Below are 12,817 nucleotides of genomic sequence, written 5' to 3' on the forward strand. Positions count from 1 at the left end.
AATTTAATTGAAGCTGTGCAAATAATTGCTGTAAAGATATTAACTTGTTTGCTCACCTTAAGACACTGATATTTTATGATGGTCAAATATAAAAACATATGTTTAACTATTTTGCTGTTTATCTCAGGAGGGAGCTACAACATTTAGAAATAAAGTCCATATTCTTCCATAAAGACAAATTAAGCAATGCTGATTCAGCTTCCAAATTATGGACCCGGCTTATTTAACTTATTAAACATTTAGTTGACAGAAAGGAGATTTCTCCTCAGTTGAACGAACAGTGGCTGGAAGAAAAGGTCTGGCAAAATATCTAGTTCATTTCTGGATAGTTTCTGAAGTTTTTAGTTTTCAGAAGCCGATGGGATGCTTGCTAAAAAATATATATTTTGGGGCCCCATTCCATATGTATGGAGTCAGAAGTTTGAGAAGGCAAAGGTATTAACATTAGACAGATGAATGGTTCCTTCTGTTTATTTCTGTAAGAAAAATCTACAGTGTGGTTTTTATTACTGGTTAAAGGGTGCCTGGGTATTTGTGGACATAACTGAGAGTGCATATTCATATATTTTTTAAATATAAAAATATTTTAAAATACATTGAAATACTATTTTAGCATTATATTCAATAAAACGTCCTTCTAGTACTCTAAACATGAAAATGAAATATATCCTTTTATAATCAACCCAATGAAGACAAATTAGCATCAGTGTTGTACAATTTGAAAGATGAAAGATGAGGAAAATGCAAATAGAAAATAAGACTAACACAAATTAAAAGTAACATTACTATTAATAACTCATATAATAATTCAAATATACCTTTATTTTGTCAAAAACCTTTCCTTCAATAATGCAGAGTTACATACATCATTTCACATGTTTTTCATATTATTTCTTTAATGGGTCTTGATATTATTAGTCTCTCATACTAAACCTATCCATTTTATAAATAGGGAGGTGTTTTTTTTTATAAAAACACTGTCATAAATTTTACATATTACAGTCAGGGAAAGGTTCTGGGTATAACCTATTATATCATACATAATACATGATATAACTTGTCTATTAAATATCATAGGCAGATTTTTTTTAATGGAAGTTTTATGGTGAATCAGAGCAAAGAAGATATTCATTTGCATCCCTGGATCAGAAAAAAAAATCTACTTTTGATTGCTGAATACTAATCTAACTTAACTGCCTAGAATATAGTTTTGTATCCTTATGTTGATAAGGGACAAATCCAATCTTCACTGTGGCTCTTTCCATTGCTTTAGGGTAAATGAAAATGCAGCCTCTTATCCAGAATGTGGCTGTTCTGGATAACAGGGCAGCAGAAGACTATGGATTTGCCTCTCATGATCTAAGCAAACCAGTCAAGATAATGTTTTTAGATCTTCAGCTTGTTCTTTAGGAATTATTTTACTGGGTAGTGCTCTCCTCTGCACATCAGTTGTGAGGTAAAGATATAAAGAATTTGTGCTTATGGCATCATGATGCTAACCTGGTAATGCTCTACGGTTCAAAACATTATCATATACTTGTATCGACTCTTCTCGTGGCTTATGGCTAGAGAGCATATACATAGGAAGGAAAACTGATAATCAACAAGAAACAAAACCAAAATACAACTTTAGAAGAAATCTGCAAGTCTATCCAATGAATAGATATGTGTAAATAAGTTTAACAACAACGCCATGTTAAATCTGAAACTATAAGACTGTCCTTAAAACAACTCATTGTCTTTTTGCTGACTGTGGGCTTTCCCTCTCAGTTTATTTATATGCCATTCTAAAGATATACAAAATACTTGGGATTATAAATAAATACAATGAGTTCAGTATCAAGAAAATAAATCCCTTTTCTTGCTCAAGAATCTCTAAGCTAATATGATGTGGCTAAAACCCAAAGCATCCCGCTACACGAAGCCTGGGTCAAGAGCTAGGCCTCACAGAATACATAAAGAATTGCACCACCTATGTAGTATCTCAGAGAAAAAGACTAAAAATAATAATAGTGCATGATTTTCCCAGGCAAGTCTAAAAATAATGTAATTTGTCCTCAATGCCAGACTCTGCTTAAAAAAATCAAAGAGAGAAGTATAAGAAGCAGCAGTATTGTGTATGTTTCTCAGCAGTGACTGTCCACATAGAGATGTACTCACCAGGAAGCTATAGAAGAATTCATGGACAAAGAGGCCCAGCATGCAAACCAGGACATACGCCACGTGGTAGAGAAAGGCCATATCCAGAATGACCGCTCGGTAGCCTCGGGTGAACGTACCACGATTTCCAACAAAACTCACCAGAAACACTATTTTATTACAAAGCTAAAGGGAGGAAAAGATTTGATTTTATTGTCTTATTCATACTGGTGAAGCTCACAAAAACAGCAGGTCATTGACAAAACCTATTATTTGCAAAGTCTGTGGTTTTCTTTGATGATTTCTCATTTTGCAATTTTTCAACACTGCTTACAAATCTACATGTAAACACCAGACAGACAAACCCTGTATTCTCTGAAATTCCAGGAAAAGGGAGCAAGAGTGATTAAGAGACCCAGCTCTGCAATCAAGACAGACCTGAATTTAAATCCTAGCTTTCCCACTACTATTATATGATCCAGGCCATGCAACCGTAGGCCTTGGTTGTTTCTTCTCAAAAATTAGAATAAAGGAATTCCCACCTCAGAGAACTCTTCAAAGAATTAAGTAATTCATAACGCATATGAAGTCCTTAGTACCATGACTATTGAAATAGTACTTATTATATCTTCCATATTAAAAGTAATACATGCAATGTTTTAATCATACTGTAAATGAAACAGAAAAATACATTTTCAGAAAGCAACCAGAGATTTGTCCTGGATTTTTTTATCTTGGCTTTTCTCCACTGAATATTATTTTAAACAAGTAAGCATTTAAAAATTATTTTTCAAAATTTACTCTGCATTCATAAAAAATAAATATATTTATCTACATGTATTAAAATAAATATAATACTTGCATGTATCTTCTAAGCTGTATGTATGGTAATTGTTCAGTAAGCATTTTGGAGTGTTTATTATGCTTTGTATCATGTAGAATATTTAAGTTAAAACTACATTTAAGATTGCCTTCTGTGGCATAATTTTAGAATACAGAAATTTATATTGAGGTTTTGGGGCAATAACAATGACCCATGCAATGATTTCCAAAGAACACAGCTATCATAAACTTAGTGCCATCTCTTTGGTTCTAGAATCACTGCATTATTTATCAATGGAAAGACTAATTTTTCCATTTAGTTATCAAGGAAAGAATTACAGGTTTCAAAATTTCAGTTAGTTCTTTCAGATCATTTCCTGAGTCCTTAAAGATTTTCTAACGGCACCATATTTGTCTTTATGTGTCCAGACCTAACTTTAGGAAGATAGCTTGCTCTTTGCAACATCATAAATTTCTCAATGTATATGAAAGAAATTGTCTTATGGAATGATTTGAATAACATAGAAGGAGAATAAATAACATTTTGGACAGAAGTAAAATTTGAGAAGTTGAAAAACCATCCCTTCAACTTTCTGAAGTCCAAATCAATACAGATAAAATGATAAAAGGCTTATCATTGCACCCTGTGAAATTAACCAAACCAAATCAACAGCATGGCAAGTAAAAGTTTCAAACCTTTCCTAAGTTTGCTCCATGTTAATTAAATATCCTCTCAACAATCAACTTTATCACTTTTATCATCTTGCTAACAACCTGAATAGTGTCAAATGAAGTTTTACTTTACTGGTGTTACATCATCATATCTTGACATTACTATTAAATATAGCTACAGTATTAATGGATGTCTTTATGCTTACTATCCAAGAGCAAGTTTAATTCATTCACCCAAATCGTTAATATGAAACAGAAATAAGAAGTTCAATAAAAATGAAATTAAAGATTTAAATTATGACTTTTCAGAAGGATGAATGATATGCTGCAGACAAATTATTTATATATTGTGTCTTTAAACTGAGTCATAAAAAGTCAGGCACAAAAACTATGTACACATCCTTTATACTAAGTAAAAGGGATATACTGAATTCAAGTTCTCAAAAAGAGCAATATATTTCACTTCTCAAATGATGCAAAAGCAAGGACACACTTCTGCCTGAAAGGGCCTCTGCCATTTTTGCATGAAAAATAAAGATTAGCCTTATTGGTTTCAAGTTAATTCTCCTGAACTTTGACCTAAAGTTTGATGTTGATGGATATGCTCCTGTTCTCTTGATGGAACTGATACTGGTAGTGACAGCCACCTATTTCTGGACAGAATAGAAACAAGGAATTTGAGGTCTTTTTAAGAGTTCATACCATGAAGAAATAAGTGCAAATATAAACGATTTGGGTAGGAAAGAACTTGAACACTGGTTTTTCTTGCCCATGACCTTGAAATTTGTGAACTAATCTTATTGAGCATTTTTCATGAAAGCTGGGAATATTCACAAAAATAAAGAAGTTACGGAAACATTCTCCTTCTTCAAGTCATGACTTGTTGGACACTGTCTAACTAGTCCTTCATTTGTTAATACCATTAGGTAGGCAATCATTGCTTCTATGGCAGGGGTCCATGTGGGCAACAATAAATGGGGAGTGTGGGAACTGGGCAAGGTGGTTAAAAGGCCATCCTTAGAAAAACAAACATTGTATGTTAACATATATATGTGGAATCTAGAAGAATGGTATGCTGCTGCTGCTGCTAAGTCGCTCCGGTCATGTCCGACTCTGTGCGACCCCACAGACGGCAGCCCACCAGGCTCCCCTGTCCCTGGGATTCTCCAGGCAAGAACACTGGAGTGGGTTGCCATTTCCTTTTCCAATGCATGAAAGTGAAAAGCGAAAGTGAAGTCGCTCAGTCGTGCCCGACTCTTAGCGACCCCATGGACTGCAGCCTCCCAGGCTCCTCCGTCCATGGGATTTTCTAGGCAAGAGAACTGGAGTGGGGTGCCATTGCCTTGTCCGGAAGCATGGTATAGATGATCTTATTTGCAAACCAGAAACACAGATATAGAGAACAAACATATGGATACCAAGGAGGGAAAGGGGGAGAGGGATGAATTGGGAGACTGGGACTGCCGTGTATACACGATGGACACTATGCATGAAACAGGTAACTAACGAGGACCTGCTGTATAGCTCAACCTTCAGTGACCCAAATGGGAAGGAAATACAAAAAAGGGGGCATATATGTGAACACATAGCTGATTCACTTTGCGTACAGCAGAAACTAATACAACTCTGCAGAGCAACTATACTCCAATAAAAATTAATTTTAAAAAGGTCATCCTCTTCTGAACTGCTGTTGAAAGGACCTTTCAGTCAGCACACAAATACCAATATAAATGATCATAACTATCCCACGTATTTTTTTTGTTCTCTATTCTTCAAAGCTGCCCTTGATATATTGGGTTGACTAAAAAGTTTTGTTTGGGTTTTTCTGTAAGATCTTACGGAAAAACCCAAACAAAACTTTTTAGCTAACCCAACATTTTTCATTGGAAGGACTGATGCTGAAGCTGAAGCTCCAGTAATTTGGCTACCTGATGTGAAGAGCTGATTCACTGGAAAAGACCCTGATGCTGGGAAAGATTGGGGGCAGGAGGAGAAGGGGGTGACAGAGGATGAGATGGTTGGATGGCATCACCAACTCAATGGACATGAGTTTGAACAAACTCCAGGAGATAGTGAATGACAGGGAAGCCTAGCGTGCTGCAGTCTATGGGGTCACAAAGAGTCAGACACAACTTAGTGACTGAATAACAACAACAATATTTTTAATTAAGAATATGGTAAATTATGTGAAGATTGGGAGGAAAAAGTGGTGGGTGAGGGAGAGAAGGAGTAGTAATGTAAGTTCTCTGTACAGCCTTTTTAAAAGTGGCACACCATCCAAATGATTTATGAATGTCTTCTACAACAGTAAAATTAATGCTCATTTGTTAATTAATGTACACTAAAATAAGTTCATTAATTTTAACTAAGTAAATTAATTATACAGTATAGCAATAGTTTCACAGACACATTACATGTAATTGATATGTCTTTGCAAAACTTTTAACAGCACAGTATAGTGGAAAGACCCTGGCTTAGAAATTGGGCCATCTTCCAGTCTCTGTCATTAATTACTTTGGTTAATCCTCCTGGTGTCTATAGGATGTGTATATACTCATTTCTAAAATGAAATGACTAGAAGGGAATAAGCCTGAAGGTGCCTCATAGCTCTAGAATTCAAAGTGATGTTCTTTAAATTTTGCTATTTTATGTGATCCCAGAAATTTCCAGCTGCCTTTATATTACCCTATTTGTTATTTGACTGTGTATTCCTGATCGGTAATTCCACCCCCATCTTACATTGTTCCTATTTATATCCTAGGAATAAATTATAGTAAAAGAAGATTGCTTTATTGAAAAGCAAAACTACACTTATTGTCTTGAACTATAGTTTAACTATATTACCATATATTCATCAACCATCAACTTTCTAACTAAAAATGAGATTATTTGATTCAAAAATTTCCATTTCAATGATGTTACATGGGCAGGATAAGGTTCCCCAGTTGTCAAAGCCTAAGGCAAAATTGTTATGTAGTCAAAATCACCCAAGAAAACTTTTAAATTGTCAACAAAACAGTACAGTAAACAAGGGTATAAACAGTAGTGTCTCTTACTAAATTCAACACATGCTATTAATAGTATTCTCCCAGCACTGGAGCAGTCTGTCTCTGCAACTGAATATCAGAAGTAGGTGCCTCAGTGAGTATATTACAAGAAAAACACACAGAGAGTGTGAGTGTGTGTGTGTATGTGTGTGTGAGAGAGAGAGAGAAATGAAGAGAATAGGAAAGTTTTGACTCAGAAAACATCTTTCATAGATATATACTGTATCATTATTTATGATAAAAATCTAAAAAAATATGAATAGTAAGAATTAATGGGATGGTTAAATAAATTATATGATATCCATACAACTGGAAATATTATCATTACTAAAATGAGATTTACAAATAAGTTTAATGGTATGAAAAAATATTAAGTGATCCCAAATTGTTAAACAGTGTTTATATTTGCCAAACTAATGTTAATTTCCAGTACCCATAGCTAAAATTGTAATGCAGAGGGTGGGAAGAAAACTGTATTGGGTTATAAGATAGGCTTTTATAACAGAGAAAAACATTTGAATTTTTTAAGCATCTCAACTATTGAGATAACTAACCCCTATGACAAGACAAGAGAAGCTATCTGCAAACTAAATAAACTTCAATTTTTAGAACCTAGGAAAGATGAAGCATCATAATAAGCAGAAACTGATAATATGAAGTACTCAGAACACAGATTGAGGCTTTTCCTCCCACTTGATTCCTTTTCCAAAAAAGGAACTTTCTGTATTTGCTTCAAACTGTGAAAGACACTGACTCAGAAACAAACAAGTTCCTGCGAAGCAAAACACAAACACTTTAAGGATGATGACAGCAACGTTCTACAATTAAATCCTACTTCACATATTAGGTACCTAGTAAACACGAGCCTTCATTGCTGTTTTATCATTATTACTGCTGCTGTTCTTTTTTAAATCTTCACACTAATCTCCCGAACTGATCTTCCCAACAACCCATTTTACTGATGAAAAGAATGAAATTCGGAGGCATGCTATTTGCCTAAGGTCTGAAATTCTGATTCTCACTAAGTCTTGACTCTCAGGTAGACTTTTTTCCTATTTCTGATACCTATAATTTTTAGTAATTATAGTTCCACTTGTTATACAATGCAATGTTTTAAGTGCAAATTAAGTTACTAAATATGTTAAAATCTAAGGTATAAACACAATTGATTTGTTTTCTTTTTCCCCCTACCTCCTAGGAAATGGTAAACCATAGATAGTTCTGTAATGATCCTGTACATTAAATGTTAAGATAAATGATATTCACTAAAACATTTCTATGTAACTGTATAATATTAAAACTATAGATAAAAACTCTATCAATATTTATCATATCAAAATTACAATATTCCATTTAATTTGTCCCAAATGAAAGCTGATTACTTCTTTTTCAGTCAACATGCTCTAGATAGGCAGATAATAATGCATTATTTAGAGGTTGTGCAAATAAGTGTTTTATGCTCTGAACATTTTAGAGTACCGACAGATTGACAAAGTTAATAAGAAAGTTTTATCTCCAGGTAGATTTCTTCTCACAAAGAAATTAAAAGTATAAAACTTGTCAGTCAAACAAATAGTCATTTCTTATGGTGGAACTATTTTCACCAAACTAGGCAGAAGTTATCTTTTTATCCTGTCTCCCGAGGGGGAGAATACTCCCAATGTTTTCAGTTTTCCCAATAGACTTTAAAATGTTATTCCTTATTTCTTTATATATTCTTGAAGCTTCTGGATGACAAGAACATAAATCCTCTATTGGAGACCCAATATATGCTGTTATTTTGGGTCTAACTCTGTCTAGCTATTATTTCACTCATCAAATTTGAATTTTCTCACTTGGATTAATGTCTTATTGAGAATCAGTTATTAGTTTACGTATATTATTTGCTTCTTCAAATAATAGGGTTCAATAGTCACTGTATATTTTAAAGAAAAAATAATAAGCTGGAAGTAGTAATAGGCTTAGAAAAAATCAGACAAAGCCATGAGGATTCCTTAACTCACCTGCTGGAAATATTGCAAAATTAGCTTATTTTCAAAGCACAAAAAGTACAAGTTGAGTTCATGTAAACCATTTTTGAATATTTAAGTGCTAGGTATTAAAGTAAAATGGGGCAAGTATTGAGGTGGACAGGATTATATCTATGAATGTGACAAACTCTGCCCTCAAGAAACTTATAGAAAAATATATTTGGTACTTTAAAGAATTTTTACTGATAAACTATTTGTATGTATAGTATCCTTCACTTTATTCACAATAATTGTGGAATAATTGGTAACATGGTGACCTGAATGTTCTAGTTTAACATATATAAACATATAAATATATCTGTCATATTAGTTCAGTTCAGTTCAGTCACTCTGTCCTGTCTGACTCTTTGTGACCCCATGGAATGTAGCATGCCAGGTCAGATAGATAAGTACATCTGTCATATATGTGTATATATATATGTATCCACCACATATATATGTACATATCTGTCATATATATCATGTTCAATTTTTGAATAATTATAATAGAGATCAGAAACATAGATTTGGCCATACTAGCTCAGCTTTATAATTCTCAAAACTTCAGTTGATTATTTCATTTATTCATTTTCAATATATATTTGCCACATTTTTTATGGTGAGGCACTGTAAATGTGTAAGAATACAAAGATAATCTTTCACTCATTCATCTACTCGCTCATTACTTAAATTACCTAAGAAACATTTGTTGAGTACCAATCATGTTCCAGACTTTGAATGATTACTCATTCTTCTTAAGAACTTATGTAGAAAGGGAGATACCAGATATAGATACACAGATACCAGAATATAGGACATTATGTTAGAAACCCAGTTAAAAGTATAGAAAGTGCTTAGGTATTCAGTGGACATATTAGCAAGATTTATTTGCCTACATGCAACTTGTTCTTTCATCTACTTGGTGATTTATTGTTTCTTAATATCTCTTTTCATCTGCACCATACAGAAAGTTGTTTAATCCCTTTAAAATTTTATCACTTGGGCAAAATTACTGCTATCTGCAATAGTAGTCTGGCTTACTTATCCTAAACTTATCTAGTAAGGTTGTGAAATGTGCTCCCTTGTTCTAATATTTTAAAACTCAGTAAAAAAAAACAAAAACAATCTCATCTATGCCTTTCACAAGTTAATAGGTGTTGTTCACATTTAAAAAAGCCCTATTTCATATTTTCTGTTATACCAATCCTTTTCCTTTGGTCATTTTATAAAAGATACTCACTTCTAAAATTCTACTGAATATAATTTAATCTTTCTTGGATGATTTAGAAGTTACTTTAGAATGTTAACAGTGGTTCAGAGTCATTTTTGTCAATAGCTGCTCATATAGGATGCCAAAGGCATTAAAATTGGATGGGTTAAATTGAGTGCAGAAGTGGGTCATGCCCCAGATGCTACCATCCTAAATATATAAAATTTTCACTTGCCATTTTTTCTTTCTCTAAAAAGTCAATGAAGAAGGTACACATTAAACTCAATTTAATTTGGATTCACAATAAATTAGAATTTATTTACAGAGTTAAAGCATAGAGCTATACTTTTATATTTAGTACACTTTTAATTAATCTAAAACAGTACAAACTAAATAAAGTACTTACATTTGCTGCACCAAGAAGTATTAATGTAGGCCCAAGACCTATTGTATATATTGATCTGAGCATTATTGACACAAGAAATGGCCGAATACCCACAGGCTTGGAGAAGAAAAACAGCATAGATGTGCAGATTGCCACTGCTATCCAAAGTAGAATTGAGAACAACGGTGAAAGAGTACCTGTAAAATGTGGAAGGAGTTTATTTTTACTAAGAACAAAACTGGAAAATGTTAAATCATTTGCCACTCTATTTTACATATATGAAACTCCAATACTTTGGCCACCTGATGTGAAGAACTGACTCATTGGAAAAGACCCTGATGCTGGGAAAGATTGAAGGCAGGAGGAGAAGGGGACAACAGAGGATAAGATGGTTGGATGGCATCACCAACTCGATGGACACGAGTTTGAGCAAGCTCCAGGAGTTGGTGATGGACAGGGAAGCTTGGTATGCTGCAGTCCACAGGGTCACAAAGAGTCAGACATGACTGAGAGACAGAACTGAACTGATTTCATATAACAGAGCAAGACAAGTTGTAAGATACTGAATTTCAAAGTAACCCACTCTACATTCAGAAAACTAAGATCATGGCATCTGGTCCCATCACTTCATGGCAAATAGATGAGGAAACAGTGGAAACAGTGACAGACTATATTTTGGGGCTCCCAAATCACTGCAGATGGTGACGACAGCCATGAAATTAAAAGATGCTTGCTCCTTGGAAGAAAAGCTATGACCAACCTAGAAAGCATATAAAAGAGAAGAGACATTACTTCACCAACAAAGGTCCATCTAGTCAAAGCTATGGTTTTTCCAGTAGTCATGTATGGGTGTGAGAGTTGGACTATAAAGAAAGCTGAGCACTGAAGAATTGATGCTTTTAAACTGTGGTTTTGAAGAACACTCTTCAGAGTCCCTTGGACTACAAGCAGATTCAACCAGTCCATCCTGAAGGAAATCAGTCCTGAATATTCACTGGAAGGACTGATCCGGAAGCTGAAACTCCAATACTTTGGCTACCTGATGAGAAGAACTGACTCATTGGAAAAGCCCCTGATGCTGGGAAGGATTGAAGGAGGGAAGAGAAGGGGACCACAGAGGATGAGATGGTTGGACGGCATCACCAACACGATGGGCATGAGTTTGAGTAGGCTCCGGGAGTTGGTGATGGACAGGGAAGCCTGGCGTGCTGCAGTCCATGGGTTGCAAAGAGTTGGACACAACTGAGTGACTGAACTGAACACACTGTATATTTAGAGATGTCTTTGTATACATTATTCATTATTTCTTGTACTCAGACACTCAGTGGTGTCTGACTCTTCATGATCTTATGGAATGTAGCCCCCTCCCACCCCCAGCTCCTCTGTTCATGGGATTTTCCAGGCAAGAATACTGGAGCAGATTGCCATTTCCTCCTCCAGGGGATCTTCTGGACCTAGGGATCAAAGCACCGTCTCTTAAGTCTCCTGAGTTGGCAGCTGGATTATTTACCACTAGCACCACCTACATTTCCAGAAAGCTTGTGATGAATCCCAGGCTGCTTAAATACTTACTAGTCAATGCTCCTTACTTTAGTTGTGAAATTTGTGTGTCTTTCTTTCCAATGGGAGTCATGCTAGATGCTTTGGATAGGGGTTTCTCATTTAAGGAATCTTAATTCAAAATGAATGACTAATGGCATCAACTATTCAGCTAAACCAAATGGAATCTGGCACTGAACTCATACCTTGTCCTGTTTTATTATAATCAAGGTTTTATATTATATTAAAGAATTCAGAATGCACACTCTACCTTTTAATGAAACAGACCTAAGCTTTAACTGTTAAAACACACAAGGGTGTTTATGTGTATGAATACATAGGTATATGTGTGTGTTTCTCAACTTCTAAAAATAATGTTCAGCTATTTACTTCATCAGAAAACAAAAGCTCCAAATGTTTCAAAACTAAACTCCACTGCAACAAAAGTTTCTTTAGAAATGGCCCCAGAAGGGGTTTATAAATACATTTTTTTTTTTTATAAAGGACAATTTGTTGATGTTTGCACTGACATGTGTATTCAAGGAATCCCCCTCTGAAGGTCACGTGATGCTATATTTGCAGAAGTAAATTAAGGGGGAACACTCTTGGGCTGATTAGACCTCAAACGTGTATTCAAGCTGTTGAAGTCAGAGGGGAGATGACAAAACAGGGATTTTCCACTAGTTTTCCACTAGTAAGATTTTCTTACTAGTTCAGGTAAGTCAGGAATCAGGCACTGAACTCATATCTTGTCCTGTTAAATTATTATCAAGTTCTTATGGTGGCTTAGGGGTAAAGAATCTGCCTGCCAATGCAGGAGACATGGGTTCAATTCCTGATCCAGGAAGATCCCAAGTGCCTCTGAGCTACTAAGCCCTTGTGCGACAACTGTTGAGTCTGTGCTCTAGAGTCTGGGAGTCCAAGTGCTGCAACTACTGAAGGCCTCTTTGCAACCTGTGTGCTCTGCAAGAACAGAAGCCACCACAATGAGAAG

The 12,817-nt window shown here is 34.9% G+C and overlaps 1 protein-coding gene across 1 annotated transcript in view; it reads right to left on the reverse strand.

The window, feature by feature from the left end:
- The window catches only part of ITPR2 (inositol 1,4,5-trisphosphate receptor type 2), a 594,002-nt gene that overhangs the window by 104,562 nt on the left and 476,623 nt on the right, over positions 1–12,817 (reverse strand). Inside the window, exons 49-50 of the mRNA XM_040234592.1 lie at positions 10,306–10,481; positions 2,161–2,325 (exon numbers count right to left, since the gene is read on the reverse strand). Coding sequence (XP_040090526.1) covers positions 2,161–2,325; positions 10,306–10,481 — 341 coding nt within the window. The remainder of the gene's footprint in view (positions 1–2,160; positions 2,326–10,305; positions 10,482–12,817) is intronic.

The sequence above is a fragment of the Oryx dammah genome, unplaced genomic scaffold (genome assembly GCF_014754425.2).
Source record: "Oryx dammah isolate SB20612 unplaced genomic scaffold, SCBI_Odam_1.1 HiC_scaffold_29, whole genome shotgun sequence".
In the NCBI taxonomy this organism is placed as follows: domain Eukaryota; kingdom Metazoa; phylum Chordata; class Mammalia; order Artiodactyla; family Bovidae; genus Oryx; species Oryx dammah.